We start from the raw sequence: 22054 nt of genomic DNA on the forward strand, positions 1-22054 counted from the left end.
ATACATTTTCTAGCACAACAGCAGAAAAATAAGGGCTTTTGACTGATGATATAAACTCGCCGTAGTAGTCCAACCTTTGGACATCTAAAACAGTACGATCATGATGCCTGTATACAGGAAATCATGGCACTCAAAATGGTGCGTTAAATTAAAAAGTAAATTTTGTTGCGTGATAGATATTTCTGTTAAACGGCTACAGCACCGCAGGCATGCCATCCTACAATCAGACAGCGATTAACTGCAGTGCACGGAGGTCACTCGGAGTAGCAGCATGAAAGTCATTGTAAATCGTCGGGAGAGGTCCCCGCGGGAGATCAAGGCTTGCATCATTCGTAATTTACTATTACTAGCATCAGCGGCAGCCTAGGTATGCAAGTGTGAGTAATGAATGACACACAATATTTATCATGATGAGGCCGGCAGGGTTTTCTTCGAAATGTCATTGTGCTGCCGAGGTATTTGGGTTGCAGCCTCTCAGTGTGAATCGCCCTGGCCCTGCACGCAAGCACTTTCACGCCCCGTTCTTTCCAAAGCAACTCTTTATCTGACGTGAGTGATCATATATGAGCAGTAACTGAATAGCCACAGGACTGTAGGTTTTCAAGTTTAGAAAACAAGCAATTGCTAAAGTGTTAAGGCCCTACACATTTAAGTTTTACATTTTTGGAGACTTAAATTACTGATTTGGACAGGCACGGGAAAGGCACCACATAAATAAAAAGTATTACTATTATTCTGAGAAGAAATCCACAATCCCAGATGCTTTCAATGTATGCTATACCAGGATGTTATTGTAAATCCATTACTTAAAATCTGTGTTTTATTTACACTTGATTATGAGTTAAATAAAAATATTAAAAACGTACTGGACATTAGAGGTTTCTCTTTGGTTACAGCAGTATACTTTTGCATCAAATCCCATTTTACGTTTAATTTTATTATCATTGGTATATAATAGTACAATGAAAATTCTTCAGATTGAAGATACTGTATGCTAAGACACGACAAAAACATGGACGTCTGTTTGGACAGTAATTGCGTTTATATATACTTTTCCTTCCATCTTACAAACTTTGAAGGTCTTTTTGAGATAAACAGGGGTATGTATAATACATAGTGTATAGCTCCTAAAAGTGTGTGTTCTTTTGTCCATATTCCTGGTGCTTTTCCAGCTTATCGTCATATACAGCCCATCATTGACTTATGCAATATAGAAACACTTCCTAGTCAGGAGTACCTGATGTAGCAAAATCTTGTATTTCTGACACTTCATATTCACTTCTAACAGCTAGCATTGACATGAAAGGTATTTTACTGTAACCAAAACAGCTTTCCCAGATGTGATATGGTAGGCAATGAGTTTGAGATTTCATGCAGTTGTATACTGTTTGCATTTGTGTGGCGAAATGAACACAATGTTCTTGATGTATTCTATCAAATGATGTGTCCAAAATACATGCACTGTGTTTCTTACAGTAACAGTTAAACAACACACATACTTTTTCATATTCCAAAACAGTTACAATTATAGCAAAATTTAAAAAAAACAAAAAAACATGGTATTAGTGTAGATCTAAATACGCAAAGCAGCACAGCATGGTCAAATTCATCAAGCCCAATTAAGGATCATAAGGAGGAAGAACCCATATCAGTAACATCAGATACAAGTCAGGAATCAGGCCAGGACAGGAAGACATTCCATTTACAAGGTCAACTTATGTGGACATCCATACTTAGAATGTGCAAATACAGAATAAAATGTAGAATTGTCAATTAATCTAACGTACCCTTCTCTTTGAGACAGGACACAAGGAGACATGAGCAGACTGTGATATCTCCACAAAGAATGACCAGAGGCAGAAAACTAGACCCAAGACGTAGCAATGCTAATCATGGTGCCACCTTATTCCTCATATATAAGTTAATTTTCTTTAAAACAAAACAATGTAATTCATACAAATTGATAAATTTAAAAAAAAGGTTTTTAAATGCAGTATAGTATTGCTTGATAAAATACAAATGCAGCTTGCAATTCCGAAGATGAAATCCTGCAGATGGTAGCATTGTGCAAAGGTAGCAGTGTATTTTTTGCTAAAGTCTTAGACATGTAATCAAAACTTGGCACATCAACCTAACTAAATGTAATTATATTAGCTGTGAAGAATGCTGATATCCATGCGAGTACCCATTTCATTTAGCCAATCTTCTAATACAGTTGCTGTATATACTTAAGACATATAAATATTTAAAACTCACATGGCCAGGCACAAAAGACATTCTAATACAGACAAAATAAAATAAAATGCTGTAAACACAGTATGTCAGTAGGTTCTGTTTTAAAAGGTTATTCCATTTAAGTAAACTACTCAGACTGGTAAAATGCTTAAGTATATTATGTAGGCTTGAGTGGTTAAAAGTTTTACGTTTTTTTTTTTTTAAGTTTCTGGGAATTCACACTATGTGTTGTTTAGAAACATCATCATTTCAATTTCCTTCATGCTGTCTCTAGATTTGCAAGTACAGGCAGTCCCCGGGTTATGTATGAGATAGGGACTGTAGGTTTGTACTTAAGTTGAATTTGTATGCAAGTCGGAACAGGTACATAAATTTAATAAATGCTATTGTTGACCGACTGTAACCAAGTTCTATGCCAATGAATGATGGAGTTTCACCTCTCTCTGACCTTTTTATTATTTCTACTTTATTTTCAATGGTGATGGTTTTTCTCTTCTTTACTGTATCACCAGCACTTGCATCAGATTTGTGTTTCAGAGACATTGTTGAAGGGTGAAGACAGAAAGTTAAGATGAGCTCTTCTGCACAGCACTGTACACACTATCACAGCAGGAAGGCACCCCTCGTCAGCACGTCTGATGTACTGACAAGAGAGAACTTCTTGCTATGTACGTAACAGTACAAGTAGGCTTGCTATTGAGAATGAATGGGGGCATCGACAGGCGGTTCAACACCAGCCCACCTCACAGTCACCTGCGAGAACGCCTGCAGCATTCACCCATCGAGAATGAACACGGTGCGGCCAAGGGCGGGTAGTGAATCACACCCATTCAATAGGCAGCCATCCGATGCACACTACAATGCTAACCCCGCCCCGTTCATCCTCAATGGCCTCCGTTCAGCCACAACCGGGTCACCGCTTGCAGCATTACCAGCCAGCCACCGAGAACAAACGGGGCAGCCGTGTGTGGTGGGCGGTCAGTGAAACCACTTGTCACCGGGAGCCGCCCGAGGAATACTACACTGCGCGAGCAGCGAAATCGCCCCCCTCCAGCCTAAGTCCAGCCACCTCTTGCAGCATTACCAGCCACCCACCAAGAACGAATGGGGCAACTGTGTGTGGTGGGCGGGCAGTGAAACCGCTTGTCACCAGGAGCTGCCCGAGGGACACTACACTGTGCAGGCAGCGAAATCACTCTCCTCCAGCCTCCATCCAGCCACCACTTGCAGCATCCCCAGGCCGAAGATGACAGAGCAGCAGTTACTGAGGTGCATACGTCGCAGCTGCGGTTTATTCGTAAGTAGTAGGTTGGATGTCCATAACCCGGGGATTACCTGCATGTGACTCCTATTGTCATGCACGTGTGTTTAGGAGACAACTAAAGGGCTTGAATACATGTGATTCCACGCCAGACCAGGGGGTGGCAAACTGCACTAATTTTCCCTCTCGATCTTTTGCAGACCATTTTAGGGAAATCCCGCCCGGCTCTGGGGCAGCTAATGACATCACGTCCAGTTCCGGTAATGAGGACATCACTTCCTCCACTGGTCTTTAAAGCTGCCATCTTGTGTCAACAGAATCAGTTCTGTTTTGTACTCTGTATGATAAATATGTCTGTTTTTTTAATCAGTTTTGCAGCCAGGAACAATTATACTGCTGGCTGCCCCAAACCTTCACAACGTCTTATGGTCATTTTTGTGACAGTGGCGTAGTCAGCAGGATGATAGAAACCCAGAAGAGAACGGGACTGGACCTGAATCATGACCAGGTGGGAGAGTACCTGGACCGAGCTTCCTGGTGGGGGATGCGTCTCGGATTTTGGAAAGAACTGGTGCAGACTCCGCTCCCTTTGTCTAATTCCGGGCCACATAATTTAAATAGGGAGAGTGTCGATGGGGCACAAAGACGTTTGCTGGTCTCTATGGGGACTTGTTATGCTCTCTCAGAGGAGAGAGCTGTCCTCCCCACCACGGCTAAGGCCCCAGAGCAAAGTGGGGATTCCTCAGACCAGCAGGTGAAGAAAGTGCAGGAATGGAGATTTGACCCTGAGTGGTCTACCCGAGAGCAGCTTGATGCTCTGTGGGAAGAGGTGGCAGGTTAGTTAAGGCCCGCTGAATGCACCACCTATCAAATTGCTGAAAGAGTGGCCTGCTTTATATTAATAAATAACCTGCCACAGCATTTCACCCAGCCGGTCTGGGGAGAATTTTCTAATGTAAACGAACTCATTGAGCTCATAGACACATCTAGGGCAGCCTCGCAATTTGGGAGAGCAGAACAGTCCTTAAGCGGACGCCGTAAAGATTATGTCCCTCTTAATCTGCCCTCGCGGCATAAACCAGAGTTTGCACCGGAGTCCCCGATTCTGTCGGCACAGCCCTCGCTCGGGAGCGAGGCAGAATGTAAATGGAGAGAGAGGGATGGATTGTATGCACTTTCAAACCCTTTGTTAATGGCTCATACGGGAGAGGTAATAGTCAATGGTTTTAAGGTGGAAGCTCTCTTTGATTCCGGTAGCAACATTTCTATTGTTGATCGCCGGTACGTACTATCGCGACAATGGATAAAAGTAAAGACCAGTATTACCTGTGTACACGGAGATACCCGCTTCTATAAATCTGCCCAATGTTTCATCAGACACGGAGGACCACTTAAAAGATTCACTGTAGCAGTCCTTCCAAAACTGTTTGCTGTGATTCTCGGGCGGGACTGGTCTAATAATAAATGCAGTGAAGTACTGACCCTTCCTAATCCTAAATTGGGCCTAGTTACAGATGGGAATTCCCCATCTCAAGCTGTCTCCAAACTGTGTACTCAGCCGGTGGAGAGAGGTATGGAAGACTAAGAGGAGGTTGAAAGCTTCCTGGAGCATCGCGGACCACTGCGTCATCTGTTCACAACCCGCCAGAACGGTATGATTCTCTGTCCCTGAGGTCAGACCGGACCCTCTCTCAGATCTAAGCTTCCAATTTAAACAAACACCAGCCTTGTTTAAAAGGGAACAATGGAATAATGATTCCCTTAAATTTGCAAAGAATGCAGTGGTTCTTGTCATCAGCCAAAGCACTAGCCAGCCCATGGCACAGGGGCCCCACTTTGTTAGGCGGCAGGTTTGTGAGTTAGCACACACCCACCTCCTAGGAGGCCAACTGGGCACCGAAAAAACATTAGAGCATATTAAGCTCCATTTCTATTGGCCAGGAATTAACAAGGAGGCTCACCCCTTCTGTATTTCTTGTCCGGAATGTCAGCTGCGGCAAATTCCTAGGAGGGACTGTGCTCCTCTTGTTCCCCTTCCCTTGACTGATGTCCCGTTTGAAAGGATAGGGGTCGATATAGTGGGACCCCTGGAACCCTCGGCCTGAGGACATAAATATATATTAGTCCTCGTGGATTATATGACCCGGTATCCAGAGGCTGTTCCGTTGCGCTCAGCTAATTCTAAAGCAATCGCAAGGGAACTAATGGGGGTCTTTGCGCAAGTTGGGATTCCTAAAGAAGTCCTTACTGACCAAGGAATACCGTTTACCTTGGACACGTTCAGGGAAACGGCCAAGTTACTTAAATTAAAGCACTTGAAAACCGTGGTTTATCATCCTCAAACCAATGGTCTAGTAGAGAGGTTTAACCAGACTCTCAAACGGATGCTTCGCATGGTCAGCGGAGACAGGAGGAACTGGGATCAACTCCTCCCCCTTGTACTCTTTGCCCACAAGGAAGTCCCCAAGCCTCAGCGGGGTTCTCACCCTTTGAATTATTATATGGACGACAACCTCAGGGCATACTGGACATTTAAAAGAATGGTGGGAAGGAGAGGCTCTTCCATCGACTAATATTTTGGAATATATCACGGTTACGCAATAGATTTGAGAAAATTCAGCCTATATTAAAAAGTCACATGGAGGAGGCGCAAGCAGCACAGGCTCGCTATTATGATCGTGGCACGACACTTCAGGAGTTCCAACCGGGGGATCGAGTCATGGTGTTGGTTCCCACCTTCCACTCTAAATTACTTGCCCATTGGCAAGGACCATACAAAGTTAAGGAGAGAAAAGGACTTGTCAATTATTTGGTGAAACAACCCAATCTTCGACCAAGCGAGCGGATGAATCACGTGAATCTGCTGAAACCGTGGAAGGAAAGGGACCCTGATCCCACCTCCGGCCAGCTCCACTTCTCCTTTGCTCAGACCAACACACTTAACTTTGGATCTAATTTGAATACCCGACAGAGGTGAGAGCTCGAAGCAGTTCTCATCTGTCCCGGAGGTGGTAGACGAAAACGTCTGATTGCCCACGATATTGTGACTGAACCCAGGGTTATAGTCCGAGAATACCCCGGGTTATAGTCCGAGAATACCCCTATCATCTTCCTGAGGGAAAGAAGGCAGAAGTGGAACTGGAAATCATGCGCATGCTGGATCTAGGGATCAGAGGAGAGTCATAGTCCCTGGTCCAGCCCAATTGTCTTGGTTTCTAAGACCGATGGGAGTTAGAGGTTTTGCAATGACCTTTGCTGGTTTTAGGGCTCACAATTTGATGCTTATCTGATGCCTCGAGTGGATGACCTCCTTGAGAGGCTTGGACAAGCTGAATATTGACCACACTTGACATGACCAAAGAGTACTGGCAGGTTCCTTTAACAGACTCCACAAAGGTTAAAACCACGTTTAGCACCCCTAGTGGGCGCTGGCAGTATTGTGTCCTTTAATTTGGGTTACATGGGGCTCTTTCCAGCGTCTGGTGGACAAAGTGCTCCGGTCCCATAACACATAGTGCTGCCTACCTGGATGACGTCGTCATCAATTCCGGCACCTTGAAGGAACAAAACACAGCACGTCCGAGCGGTACTACAGACGCTGGGTTAAGCCAGTCTTCGAATCAATCCCAAGAAATGTTTGTTTGGATTAGAAGCAGCCAAATATTTGGGCTACCTGGTAGGTCGTGGTACTGTGAAGCCGCAGTGCTCTAAAATAGATGCCATTTTGAAATGGCCCGTTCCGCGAACCAAGTGGCAGGTCCAGTCATTTCTCCGCTTGGCAGGGTATTACTGCTGCTTTGTGCCATGCTTTTCGGAGAGAGCCGTGCCCTTGTCTGATTTAACAAAGAAGTGGGCTCATAACACTGTGGTATGGTATCGACAGAAGTGGCATTCTGTGACTTAAAAAAGGCCCTGATGTCGGCACCCGTTTTGAAGACATCTGACTTTTCACTTCCTTTTATCCTCCAGACAGAGAATTCAGACACAGGCCTAGGAGCCGTGCTGAGCCAAAGCACCAATGGTGCTCAACACCCAGTCATGTTCCTGAGCCAGAAACTGCTGGATCAGGAGACCAGGTATGCGGCAGTGGAAAAAGAGGCTCTTGCGATCAAGTGGGTGATTACACAGTTGAGGTACTACCTCTTGGGTCGGGAGTTTACCCTGGTCACGGACCATGCACCTTTAGAGCGAATGGCCCTGCATAAGGAGTCTAACCCTCGAGTCACGAGATGGTTCCTTGATTTACAACCTTACAAGTTCTCGCTCATTCATCGGAAGGGTTCTCTCCACGCCAACGCCCCCTCCTGCATCCAAGACCTCTCGGTGCAGAACACCTGACCCCGACGGGTCTGGGCTGAGGGGGGGGTGGGGGTTTTGTGTCGGGCTGTCACACACGTCTGTTTAGGAGACAACTAAATGGCTTGAATACATGTAATTCCATACCGAACCAAGGGGTGGCGAAGTACACTAATTTTCCTTCTCAATCTTTTGCAGACCATCATCATCATTTTTATGGAAGTTTGAATTTGCTTGTATTTATTTAGGCTTGATATAGGCGCACAGATTAATTTGCATGTCCACATTGATATTTGAGTCAGAAATACTTAATCATATACAGTAAGCCTTACCTATAATATTTATTCACATGCTACCCCTTAGTTTTTCAAACTGTAATTTACTTCACTCTTAAGAAAAAAACCTCTGAAAGAATTCAATGAATGTACTGATCACATATACTGTATTGATAGATCATTTTACTAAAGTCAAACACATCAATGAAATGTCTGCATATTGTAATGTCTCAATAAACAAAGTTCATCACATAAATGCCACCAAATCTGTTATATGGCATTTAAACATTATGCTAAATCATTTTTAAGCTACAGTGTATAATGCATACATTTCTAAAGCCATATCAGGATTCAGCAACTGGATATACCCTTTCAAAATAATTTGAAATAATTGAGTGGTGGCAGAATTAGGTTGTTCTTGATGCATCATTACTATGTAATTAGATTGAAGTTATTAACAAAAAAGGTAAAACTTTATATTTTGAATATATAATACCAGTAATGGCGCACTGCACAATAACGTGCAGCGAATACACTTAAGCATTCCTAGTTTTCAAACTCCTTTGTACGTTTAGCATTCATTTGTGCAGAGGTTGATGAGTTTGCTGCTTCCTGAGCAGCTCTTCTTTTTTCCACCCTAGTGGCCCACTTTTCTTTTGTCAGCATCTCTTTCGGTTAAAACTGATTAAGGCAGTGTTTGTATTGCAATTACTAAGTTTACTTTAATTTTTTACTTAAGCTGGCACTTAAGTCTTAAACCTGCCTCAAGAATGATTTAAGATAAAGAGGAGGTAGGGGAAGTGACAGCAAAGGGATAAGAACGGCGCCTGTACGCATGTGCCGCAAGGCCACCCTGCTGGCTGCTGCTGAGAGGTGATTCTACAATAAAATAAAATAGAAATAAAAAGCGAAATTACCTTGAAGGTCAATCATCACCCCGAAAGCTGATAGTAGACGTCATGTAGTATATGTGTTCCAAACTTTATGTCAATAGTTCAAATGGTTTGTGAGCAACAGGTGATTTAAAATCCTGGACAGACAAACAGCCACGGTAGCGTATTATATATAAAGATAGATAATGTAGTCATATAAAGTGTTAAAACATAAAACACTGTTTTGGCATAAATGTTATATACATGAAATAATTTATTTAAAAATCAAGAACAGTCCACGTTATTGAAAAAAATCCAAGTAGTTCATTCACTAAATTCAAAAGATGCAATTTTTTTGTTTCACCAACTAAGGTATACTTGTAAATAAAAATCAATTAACATAAGGTTAAAAAAAAAGTGATCACTTTCACAATGTTTATTTTTTTTCTTTTTTATAAATTTATAAATCAAGTAGCGCAGAGGCAAAAAGTGACAGATGGAATAAAGAGATTGCATAAGCCATAGCAAAAAATGAAATGATTAATAATTGACACAATCATGACACAACAAACAATTAGAAGTTGTCTTTTTATCTCTAGATTTCAGTATGAAATCAAGATTCTCTTCACACACTCAACATTGAAGTCTTCCCATTTAATACTAGAAAATGTTATTTACATTTAAATGTACTTTATATATCAATTGATACATGTTTGCTTGTTAAGCCTTGCACCTCTGGTCAATGTCAATATACATGATCTCCATAATAGCAAAAGGTATCTTATTTACAAATATATCTTAATGTTACTATCAATGTCTTCAAAGTAGTGTGTCAACAAAAATGTAGCCAGTCATTGCTAAAACAAAACAGAGAAAGAGAGAAAAAATATCAAAGTTCTTCACTTTCAGAATGAAACACTCTGGTCCCAAGCTAATTTCTTTATCATGTGCACTGAATTGTTTTCTTCTTTTAAATAAAACACATCAGCTAAGGACTTTAAGCAAGAACTACAGCCTTCAAATCCAATGGATGGAAGAAGCAGGAAGAAGGCATCTTGTAGCCGTTATTAGTCTACTTTCACAACACTGTAGATTTTGGTAACAAACCAAAAACATGCAAAGAAGCCAATAGTTCCTGTAGAAGATGAAAAGAAAAAAAAATATTTTAAAGATTACATTGGGTGGGAGGCGAGAACAAACTTATATCTGCATATTTCTCACTAATATGATTTTTTTCTCTCAAGTAAATGTTTTATGTAATCAGTCATAAACAGTATAGCGTTCTTTTTAAATACAGAAAACACTCATTTCACATATTTAGATATTTAGTGTTCTGTGAAAGGCTGCTGTACAAGGTTAAACTAAATATACACTGAAAAATTACATTAGCACCATGTGGAAGGCTTAACCATATTTATTTTTAAAATTACTAACAGTCACTAACTAGTAACTAGTTGTGATACTGAATGGTAATAATTAAGTCACCACAACCAAAAATGTAAAATTCCTACACTCCTTCATGACAGATGTTCTACAGAAATAAAGTTTACTATACAATAATGTACTTGGGACTAAGAGTAATTATGTTAAATGGTATTTCAGATTAGAGCTTACAAATGATATCATGACAAATTTTCACGCTTTTCAAACCAGTGATGTTTTACCGACTCATTTACCATGATACCTTGTTACAGACCCAGCTGTGAATGAGAGATTTGTCATGAAGCTGGCGGCGCTCTTCCTGCTGAGTCTGACCAATGACCTGGAATGCAATAGAAATGCCAGAGCCTACAGCATGTGCTGCACTGACAGAGCAGCAGGGCACCGTCAAAAACCCTTGAATGTAAACTTTCCTGATCACTCAGATTTTTAACAGATGAGTAAGCACCGTCATTTTTTTTTCATACACAAACAGATTTCCCTTTTTATTTCTTTGCTAGCCTGTCACAGTACGTATCACTGTCTTAAAAAGACTATGCAATAGTCAATCGATTCCATGGGAGACAGATTAAAAGTGACAAGGTCACTGAGTAGGTTAAGCAGCAATTCAGAATACTACTTTAAAAAGGTATGAGAAACATGTACCTTTTAGCATTGTAGTAAAATTCAAGACAGTATAAATTACTGTGGTGTTATTAGAAGTTATAAAATTTTACTTTTTAATAAGTAACGTTCTACAAAGTTATGCAACTATGATGTTATGAGCAAGATATTTATTTTTTAATGTGCTTGGTAGAAGATGGTGTTTTATAATGGTAAATAGTTTTCTATTTGCATGTGAAAAAATGCAACAAAAACGAGCATTTGGGTATGACAGATTTATCCAAAAAAACTGCAAAAAATATGAAATTTATAATTTCACCAATTCAAATAAAAATCTTAAAGTATCTTCTGAATTAAGAAAATTTACTTTGCATTTCCTAGTTTTCTAAATGCTACCACGTTTCTCAGTATTATATAGTAGTAATGTCCAAGAATTTTTAAAGATGAAACTCTGTGGAACGTTTGACTGAAAACATAAAATTCAGGTAGAAGCTGGAAATCTCATGGAGAGATCTACTAAAAACTGAACAGAAAGGATAGCAAGGTTCAGAAAATGCTGCGTAAATATTATAATATACAGTGCATCCGGAAAGTACTCACAGCAAATCACTTTTTCCACATTTTGTTCTGTTATAGCCTTATTCCAAAATGGATTAAATTCATGTTTTTCCTCAGAATTCTACACACAACACCCCATAATGACAATGTGAAAAAAGTTTACTTGAGATTTTTGCAAATTTATTAAAAATAAAAAACTGAGAAATCACATGTACACAAGTATTCACAGCCTTTGCCATGAAGCTCAAAATTGAGCTCAGGTGCATCCTGTTTCCCCCGATCATCCTTGAGATGTTTCTGCAGCTTAATTGGAGTCCACCTGTGGTAAATTCAGTTGGTTGGACATGATTTGAAAAGGCACACATCTGTCTATATAAAGGTCCCACAGTTGACAGTTCATGTCAGAGCACAAACCAAGCATGAAGTCAAAGGAATTGTCTGTAGACCTCCAAGACAGGATTGTCTCGAGGCACAAATCTGGGGGAGGTTACAGAAAAATTTCTGCTGCTTTGAAGGTCCCAATGAGCACAGTGGCCTCCATCATCCGTAAGTGGAAGAAGTTCGAAACCACCAGGACTCTTCCTAGAGCTAAACTGAACGATTGGGGAAGGGCCTTAGTCAGGGAGGTGACCAAGAACCCGATGGTCACTCTGTCAGAGCTCCAGAGGTCCTCTGTGGAAAGAGGAGAACCTTCCAGAAGGACAACCATCTCTGCAGCAATCTACCAAATCAGGCCTGTATGGTAGAGTGGCCAGACGGAAGCCACTCCTTAGTAAAAGGCACATGGCAGCCCGCATGGAGTTTGCCAAAAAAGTTTTGATTTCAGCGCCAGAAGTGCAGCAGCTTGCTGATGTGGAATCTGAAAAGAGTGTATGCATATAGCATATTGCATACAACAATACACAGAAACAATGTTGCAAATTCATAATGCCAAACATGTTGGATTCTAGGTGTTCATAAGATTTAGAAAACAACAATAGAACTTTAAAAAAATCTTCCTTATATTCTCAAAGCCTGGGTTTTTTTTTGGGTGACATTTATTGAAAAAATGATGTTTGCCCTTCATTTTGATGTATGGAACATGCATATTGAGTCAAGTATGAAGGAATTGTGGCCACTTAAATGAAAGCGTAAGAAAACTTAAAAAATTGAGTCTTCTACTTTAAAAGGAAAACTATGTTGAAGTAACTAGTGTTAAGCAAACGGACAACTGTAAATTGGCTCCATATAAGAATATAATGAGTATGTCCTATGAAGGACTGGTGCCTCATCATCTATAAAGCCCAATGCCACCGGGATGGCCTTCTGCACTTAGACTATAAACTGAATTTATTAGGTTTGATAATCTTATACAGTATATAAAATATAAAGTAAATCTATAATACCAAAAAGAAGATTTTGTACAATTCTAAGATCAGTCCTAAGATAAGCAGCCAAAGTAAATATATATTTTTTGCTTTCCGATTTACTTTCATTGCCTATTTATGTATATTGTTAAGAATAAGTTCCAACTTTTTTTCTTGGGCTTCAGAAATCTGTACTGGAAAAGCAAGTTTTAGAAAAAAAAAATAAAAAAAAATTGGTGAATAAATTATTATTAGCTGATGAGTCTTGAAAATATTCACCCATCATTAATCATGCATAATACACTTAAGGGTCGCAAAGGCAAAAACCTATCACTGCAGCAACAAGTTTAAGGCAGTACCCCCAAAACTGGATGCGACACCAACATGCTGCCGGTCTTAAAATTCACCCGATGAAAATGAACCTATGGATGAAGCCTGTAATGGATTTCTTCTCCAGGCAATATCATGATAAATTTTTGGCAATTTTGGATGGTTATGTTTTCACTTTTTTCAAAAACCTGATGGCATGTGCAATATTTGTTGCTTGTTTAATAGTTCAGTCTCTAATTAAAAACAGAAATTTTACAAGCTTTAGCAAGCTAATACAGTCAATTTGGCTCAGTAACAAACTTGAATTTTTCAGAATTGAGAACAAAAGTGAAACATTTTGCTGAATTCCCAATATAAAATGTTTGAAAAACAATTAGCTTTCAAACAAAAAGTATTAATGTATAGTTGCTGTAGTAGTAGTAGTATTGTCAATATATTCTAATCATGTTGCTAGTGTGGCAACTAGTTATGAGCCAATGTTTCATGCAAAACTGTATTCACAGTGAAACCCAAGTTTCATTTCAGAAAAGCTTTGTGCCAATGACATATTAGTTCTTAACAGAAATGAGACTAAATCACAGAAAGGGAAGTTTGACTGAAAGTAATAAAAGGCAAAACAATAGCATTTCATACAAAAATAAACTTACCTGTAAAAAGGAAGAAGATTAATGCCATTATCATTGTATATCCAAAGTACAAAATTGTACTGGCCAGCCCTGTTATTTGAAGTTTGGAAAAAAAGTAATGTACTGCATATATAAGAAAATAGACAGCTGTGAAGCCACTTGTCAAGAAGGAACGCCACTGCCAGTGATAATCCTATGAAAAATAGAAAAATGCATAGGAAAGGAACAGCAAAGTTATGGAAATTCAAATGACATTTTGCATTTATTTTTTTTCAATTCATTATTTAAAATTCACAGTGGGTGTCACTTCTCGTAATGTCCATGTATCTGTTCATTTTTAAATGTCCAAACTGGAGAGTTTATAGTTTTGAAAAGAAAAAAAATTCACATTCACCAAATTCCATAAGTAATACATTTCTGAAAAAGGTTACCTATTAATATGCATTTTAATTTTGTGAAAAATAAGCAAAAGAATTTAACATGCATACTGTACTGCTGTTCCTGAATACATGTACTGCTCCACACTGCAAGCACTAATGATAAGAGTACATTAATTTTGGCTAATATTAATCAATTTATATTTGACAACATATGACTGCATTAAAATTAATGTAACACTGTTTATAAAGTATATGTGGAGCATTAAGGATAAACAAAAAATTAAACATACCTCTGCACAAAGGTGGAAATAGCATAACAATATTGTTGCCTCAGAACATGTAATGACCAGAATAATGAAAACCAAGAAAAGAAATCCAAACATGTAATACATTTGATGAGACCTGAAATGAATAAATTATATAATTACATTTTTGTTTCAAGTTACAGCCATTATTAAAAAGCTATACTACACTGGTAAAATAATCAAGTATAAAAACAGAATAAATCATTCCATTAATATTTTCAGTAGAACAGCAAAATACAGGCAAGTATAACTAAACTTACAACACTGCAAGTTGTACAATAAAATGAGAAGAGCCTTGGCCACAACAGACCTACAGATTAGTGAAATAATGAGAAAACATACTCTGCTGCAATATACATTATAATGTCATGTTACACAAACTTTCAAAAGAAAATGAGAATTTGACTAATCTTGCCTATGCCCATCTATATTCCACTTGTCTGTGAAATATATAAATCTTCCTATCCCTATTCATGATGCTTAAAATATTACTCCAATTTAAACAGTGCAGAAGCATGCAAAGCGAGCTAAAAACTACTGTAGATAATAAACTACACTGATTCAGGAATCATAACTGCTCCTGAAATGACTATGTATTGTAGGCTGGTGTGCTGCTAAAAGGCATCTGGTACTAGGCAGGCCAATTTTGATTTACCTACCATGCAAATCTTTTGGACATAAAAAAACAGGCTACCTAGAATAAGACCCTTGGAACACAATAAGAACATGAAATGTGCACACAGACAGTTATCCAAGCTAGGAGTTGAACTCTGGTAAGTATTACTGCACTTACGCAATGTTTTCTAAGAAACTGTAAACAAGTTCAAGGTTCATTCCAAATTAGATATAGGTAGCATTTCAGAATATTCTGTCATCTCTGATGCAAAATCTGTAATTTGCAGAAACTATTTTTAAAACTATTAATGTAAAACTAACCAGATGCTGTTGAGAATAAAGAAAAGCTGAATGAAAATGCAGCCAAAAGGAAGAATTCCTCCCATAACAATTCCAGGTAGTGGTTTGGTATAGAATGACTGCTCAGGAATTTGGCGTGGGATCTGGTTTGTTCGCACTGGATGTTCAATCACCTTAAAAGAAACAAACCCAATGTATTATGAAAGTTTCTCCAGGATACTCCCATATATAGACAATCTGATTAACAATGCTGGTGTTGTTAATAGCACCTTACAAATAAACACTGGCCTAAACCTGTACTGCTACCCACTTAGTATTTTTTTTTTTTTTGCTTGTTTTGTTAAAACCTAAACCATAACAATTGTTAGTAGTGGGTTTACAAGGTTTAACCATATTTTGTTTAAATACACTGTATAAGGAAGAATAATCCAGGTTAGTATTTGGTATTATTTCCTTATTCTCTGTATACTGCAGTTATTGCAAAACAGTAAATATTATTACAATTTTGATTCATCAATGGTACCAAGTATTTAATAATCAAATGATAAGCTATACATGATGCAAAATTGAATCTGCAAGTATTTAACCTCAACACATTCTATTTATGAAAATAAAAATAAAATCACATCAGGTAATTGTAAACAATGCTGGCATATCTTACTATTTTAGGCTATCTTGGGGGTGGGGGTAAGAGGATGGAGTAATCCAAAGTGCCAGATGTAAAATTATACCTTACTTAAAGGTTTTTTGCTCTGGTTAAGTAATGACAAGAAAAATATTTATATCAGGAAATCATCTATTCATCTGCAAGCCATCTTTGCAGTGCTTCTCAATGCTGCAGTTTTAGAGTTAACTTAGCTATTAGGAAACTATTTGTGCCTTAAAACATTAGCTAGATGTGTTAATATCAAACTGGAGTTTGGTGCTTACTCTTACAGCACCAGTGCATCTTTAAAACCACAGCTTACATTAATTCTTGTTGTGTTTCTGGTTCATTTCATCTTATGTCATGCTTTTTGCATATTTAAAAATAATATCCTGCCCCCCCATCCCAAACAAAATGAAAATGCAATTCAAAATTGGCACAGCAGTAATTTGTTTACTTCTCCGAGTAGCCTCTGCATTTCCACAATAATATATTCAAATATGCCTTCTGAGCAGGTCTTTATCTATGTTCATGAGGTGACACTTTTGAAAATATTTGTATACTTTATTTATATTCAACAATTTTGGATGTATACCTGTCATTCAAGGCACTCTTCAAAAAGAGAGTCACAGACCTATCTAAACTAACAACATTAGAACAAAATCACAAATATTACAAAATATACTTACATTTTTCTTAAAGCCAAAGTAAGCACCAAGGAAAGTTAAAGGTACTGAAATGCAGAACCAGAGAGCCAAAATAGCCACCAATGTTCCGAATGGTATTGCTGCAGAAGAGCCTTCTCCCCACAGTATTAGGTTCATCACAAAAAAATCTGTGAAAACAATTCTAGAAATTGGGGAAAAGTTAGTTTTCATACAATATAATAAAATCACAAATAAAGAAACCTATATTCATACTATAAATAAAGAAGACACAAACTTTCCAGTCAAGGCATCTAAAAATAAAAACAATACTCTACAAATATATTACACAAATTAAACCTATAGTGACTAAACACTTCCAAAAACAAAAACATTTTTCCCCGAACATGGTTGATATATCCAAAGAAGTTATGTTGCCTGTTTTTAAAGTTTGTATTGTCCTTGGCATGAAAGGTACTATTAGAAGAAACTATGAAATAAGTATATAGATGGTACACATTAACATATTAAAAAGTAATCAATTATAAAGCTTTAATTGAAGGCTGCCTTATTCAACTTATTAGATGATCTGAACACATTAAGTCTACATTGTGCTATTAAATGCACTTAAAGCATAAAAGGCAAACTGTCTAGTGCCTCCTCACATATCTTACACAGTATTTGCCTACACAAATTATACATGTATATTCTGCACATCTTAACCAAGTGAGACAGGTGCATTACTAAGAACTAATTTTTCAATGGTTGATATTTAGCACCGATTTAAAAGAGCAGTACTTGCATGGTGTTCTGACCTCTAAAATAAAATGGGAAAGTCCAATTCATCTATTTTGGGATTTCCAAAAGTTTCTACAAAGGTGTTCAGTTCTAGCAGTGTGTTCTGATTGTGTGGAAGTTCTCTGATGTGTGCTGTATCAATCACTGTCTTACGAGGTTCTATTGAGTTGCAGTTGACAGTTTTTACTGTTAATAGTTTAAATGTTATTCAGTGCCTAGGTGAGCTAGAACAAAAAATGAGTCTGCCTGAATGTGGTTCAGTACATATTTTTTTAAACCTGTTAAGCATAGAAAGTACAAATCATTTACTAAAATATTTTTTTTTCAAACACACACACATAACTGACTTACTTCAAGCATTGCCAAGGTAAGTCAATTAGCATAAATCCTTATTAAACTTTGACTCTTCCAACATTACACCAAGTTAATTATGTTCCTCATTAACATTCATGAAACAAAGCAAACTGTCTGATATAATCTCAATTGGAATATTTCATACCTGTTTTTAGTGGTAGCGTGGAACAAATAAAAAATCTACTCTAATCAAAAGAGGCTCTACACTCAACATTTTAAAATAAGATTGTATTGTCAAACTACACTGTATTATACTTATCTTGGCCTCTGATCCTTACATTGGTTTACAGCAATGGTCTTTCCTGCAACATTCCCGTGTGTGAGATATGATATATATATATATATATATATATATATATATATATATATACATACATACACACACACACATATACATACATACATACACACTGCTTAAATCCAGTGTTAAATCACTGCTTAAAGTCCATTTTTTAATCAGAGTATAGCATCAAGTCAATGAAACTTATGGGATATTAATCTGGTCAGTTAAGTAGCAGAGGGGGTTGTTAATCAGTTTCAGCTGCTGTGGTGTTAATGAAATTAACAACAAATGCACTAGAGGGTCAACAATGAGATGACCCCCAAAACAGGAATGGTTTAACAGGTGGAGGCCACTGACATTTTTCCCTCCTCATCTTTTCTGACTGTTTCTTCACTAGTTTTGCATTTGGCTACAGTCAGTGTCACTACTGGTAGCATGAGGCGATACCTGGACCCTACAGAGGTTGCACAGGTAGTCCAACTTCTCCAGGATGGCACATTAATACGTGTCATTGCCAGAAGGTTTGCTGTGTCTCCCTGCACAGTCTCAAGGGCATAGAGGAGATTCTAGGAGACAAGCAGTTACTCTAGGAGAGCTGGAGAGGGCCATAGAAGGTCCATAACCCATCAGCAGGACCAGTAGCTGCTCCTTTGGGCAAGGAGGAACAGGATGAGCACTGCCAGAGCCCTACAAAATGACCTCCAGCAGGCCACTGGTGTGAATGTCTCTGACCAAACAACCAGAAAGACTTCATGAGGGTGACGTAAGGGCCCCATGTCCTCTAATGGGCCCTCAGCTCAATGCCCAGCAGCATGCAGCTCGACTGGCATTCGCCACAGAATACCAGAATTGGCAGATGCACCACTGGTGCCCTGTGCTTTTTACAGATGAGAGCAGGTTCACCCTGAGCACGTGACAGAAGTGAAAGGGTCTGGAGAAGCCATGGAGAACATTATGCTGCCTGTAACATCATTCAGCATGAGCAGTTTGGTGGTGGGTTAATGATTGTCTGGGGAGGCATATCCATGGAGGGTCACACAGACCGCTACAGGCTTGACAAAGGCACCTTGGCTGCCATTAGGTATCAGGATGAAATCCTTGGACCCACTGTCAGACCCTATGCTGGTACAGTGGCTCCTGGTGCACGACAATTCCTGGCCTCATGTGGTGAGAGTATGCAGGCAGTTCCTGGAGGATGAAGGAATTGATACCATTGACTGGCCACCACACTTTCCTGACCTAAATTCAATAGAACACCTCTGGGACATTATGTTTTGGTCCATCCAATGCCACCAGGTTGCACCTCAGACTGTCCAGGAGCTCAGTGATGCCCTGGTCCAGATCTGGGATGAGATCCCCCACAACACCATCTGTCATCTCATTAGAAGCATGCACCGATGTTGTCAGCCATGTATACAAGAACACAGGGGCCATACAAAGTGCTGCGTACAATTTTGAGTTGCTGCAATTAAATTTTGGCAAAATGGACTAGCCTGCCATATAATTTTTTCACTCTGATTTTTGGGGCATCTTTGAATTCAGGGCTCTGTAGGTTGATCATTTCCATCAAACGATGTGGCATCCTTTCATTCCTAACACATTACCCAGTCTATATCAGTATAGATATCCAGAAGGATTTCTTTTTCCCATTATGATCTGATGTGTTCCTTTAATTTTTTTGAGCAGTATGTATATGTGTGTGTGTGTGTGTGTATATACACACACACACACACACACACACACATACATACATACATACACACACACACAGTAGAACCTCCAGATTCAGGTTAAATTCGTTCCCGCACAGAGCTTGTATAGCGAATTTCTTGTATCTAGAACAAAACTTCCCCATTGAAAATAATGAAATCCAGTTAATCCGTTATGCAACCCCAAAAATAACAACATAAAAATCAATTTTCGTAACAAATAACACTGATAAATAAGTGTGGATACACTTTGTCTGCTGAGCGTCATGTGATCATAACTGGCTCTTCTCTCTCGTGCGCCTCTCCCTCTCCTTATCTCTCTTGCACCGCACCCCCACTCTCCTTATCTCTCTCCTCTTGAGGGTAGAGAAAAGCCAAGCAAAATTACACCTATTATTGGCTAACTAAAAAGATTACAATATGCAAGCTTTCGAGGCAACTCAGGCCCCTTCTTCAGGCAAGATGCAATCAAAGCTTGCATATTGTAATCTTTAGTTAGCCAATAAGTGTCATTTTGCTTGGCTTTTCTCTACAATCATAATGGCTAACACGGTACAACACCCTAGTACTCCTCTTGAGGGCAATCATCTCCTATTCTCCGTCTGCATGTCCGCAATATTTTTGGATACGCTTATACGGCGAACTGCTACAGCGAAACAATGAAATCACAAGCGCACAAACACGCAGATCCTCACGCTATGGGAGAACAAGGAACACTGAGTGAGCTGACGGGCTGGCAGCATCAGCTTGGGTGAATCCCCAAGTCGAGGCGGATTGGGAAACGCGTCACGCATAACCACAGCCTGGCTCATGGCTCGTTATGCGAGCCAATGCTCGTATTTAGATCCGAATTTTTCACTCATACAAGATAGAGAGACACACAGTCATATGAAAAAGTTTGGGAACCCCTCTCAGCCTGCATAATAATTTACTCAACAACAAAGATAACAATGGTATGTCTTTCATTTCCTAGGAACATCCGAGTACTGGGGCGTTTTCCAGACAAAGATTTTTTTAGTGATGTAGTATTTAGTTGTATGAAATTAAATCAAATGTGAAAAACTGGCTGTGCAAAAATGTGGGTCCCCTTGTAATTTTGCTGGTTTGAATGCATGTAACTGCTCAATAATAATGATTACTTGCAACACCAAATTGGTTGGATTAGCTTGTTAAGCCTTGAACTTCATAGAAAGGTGTGTCATCATGAGAAAAGGTATCAATTGCAAGTTGTGCTTCCCTTTGACTCTCCTTTGAAGAGTGACAGCATAGAATCCTCAAAGCAACTCTCAAAAGATCTGAAAACAAAGATTGTTCAGTATCATGGTTTAGGGGAAGGCTACAAAAAGCTCTCTCAGAGGTTTAAACTGTCAGTTTCAACTTTAAGGAATGTAATTCAGAAATGGAAGGCCACAGGCACAGTTGCTGTTAAACCCAGGTCTGGCAGGCCAAGAAAAATACAGGAGCGGCATATGCGCAGGATTGTGAGAATGGTTACAGACAACCCACAGATCACCTCCAGAGACCTGCAAGAACATCTTGCTGCAGATGGTGTATCTGTACATCGTTCTACAATTCAGCGCAATTTGCACAAAGAAAATCTGTATGGCAGGGTGATGAAAAAGAAACTCACGCCACAAACAGAGTCGCTTGTTGTATGCAAATGCTCATTTAGACAAGCCAGATTCATTTTGGAACAAAGTGCTTTGGACTGATGACACAAAAATTGAGTTATTTGTTCATAACAAAAAGCACTTTGCATGGCGGAAGAACAACACCGCATTCCAAGAAAAACACTTGCTACCTACTGTCAAATTTGGTGGAGGTTCCATCATGCTGTGGGGCTAGTCCAGGGACTGGGGCCCTTGTTAAAGTAGAGGGCCGGATGAATTCAATCCAATATCAACAAATTCTTCAGGATAAGGTTCAAACATCAGTCACAAAGTTGAAGTTACACAGGGGCTTGATATTCCAACAAGACAATGACCCAAAACACAGTTTGAAATCTACAAAGGCATTCGTGCAGAAAAGTACAATGTTCTGGAATGGCCGTCACAGTCCCCTGACTTGAATATCATCGAAAGTCTATGGGATGATTTGAAGCAGGCTATCCATGCTCGGCAGCCATCAAATTTAACTGAACTGGAGAGATTTTGTATGGAAGAATGATCAAAAATACCT

The 22054-nt window shown here is 39.1% G+C and overlaps 1 protein-coding gene across 1 annotated transcript in view; it reads right to left on the bottom strand.

Annotated features, from left to right (window-relative positions):
• Positions 1–9224: 9224 nt before the first annotated feature.
• tm9sf2 (transmembrane 9 superfamily member 2) overlaps positions 9225–22054 on the bottom strand; it is a 132032-nt gene continuing 119202 nt past the window's right edge. Inside the window, exons 13-17 of the mRNA XM_039744815.1 lie at positions 16778–16937; positions 15464–15615; positions 14513–14624; positions 13864–14035; positions 9225–10074 (exon numbers count right to left, since the gene is read on the bottom strand). Of these exons, the coding sequence (XP_039600749.1) occupies positions 10007–10074; positions 13864–14035; positions 14513–14624; positions 15464–15615; positions 16778–16937 (664 nt within the window). The 3' untranslated portion in view covers positions 9225–10006. The remainder of the gene's footprint in view (positions 10075–13863; positions 14036–14512; positions 14625–15463; positions 15616–16777; positions 16938–22054) is intronic.

Source organism: Polypterus senegalus, chromosome 2 (assembly GCF_016835505.1).
Source record: "Polypterus senegalus isolate Bchr_013 chromosome 2, ASM1683550v1, whole genome shotgun sequence".
NCBI classification, from domain to species: Eukaryota; Metazoa; Chordata; class Cladistia; order Polypteriformes; family Polypteridae; genus Polypterus; species Polypterus senegalus.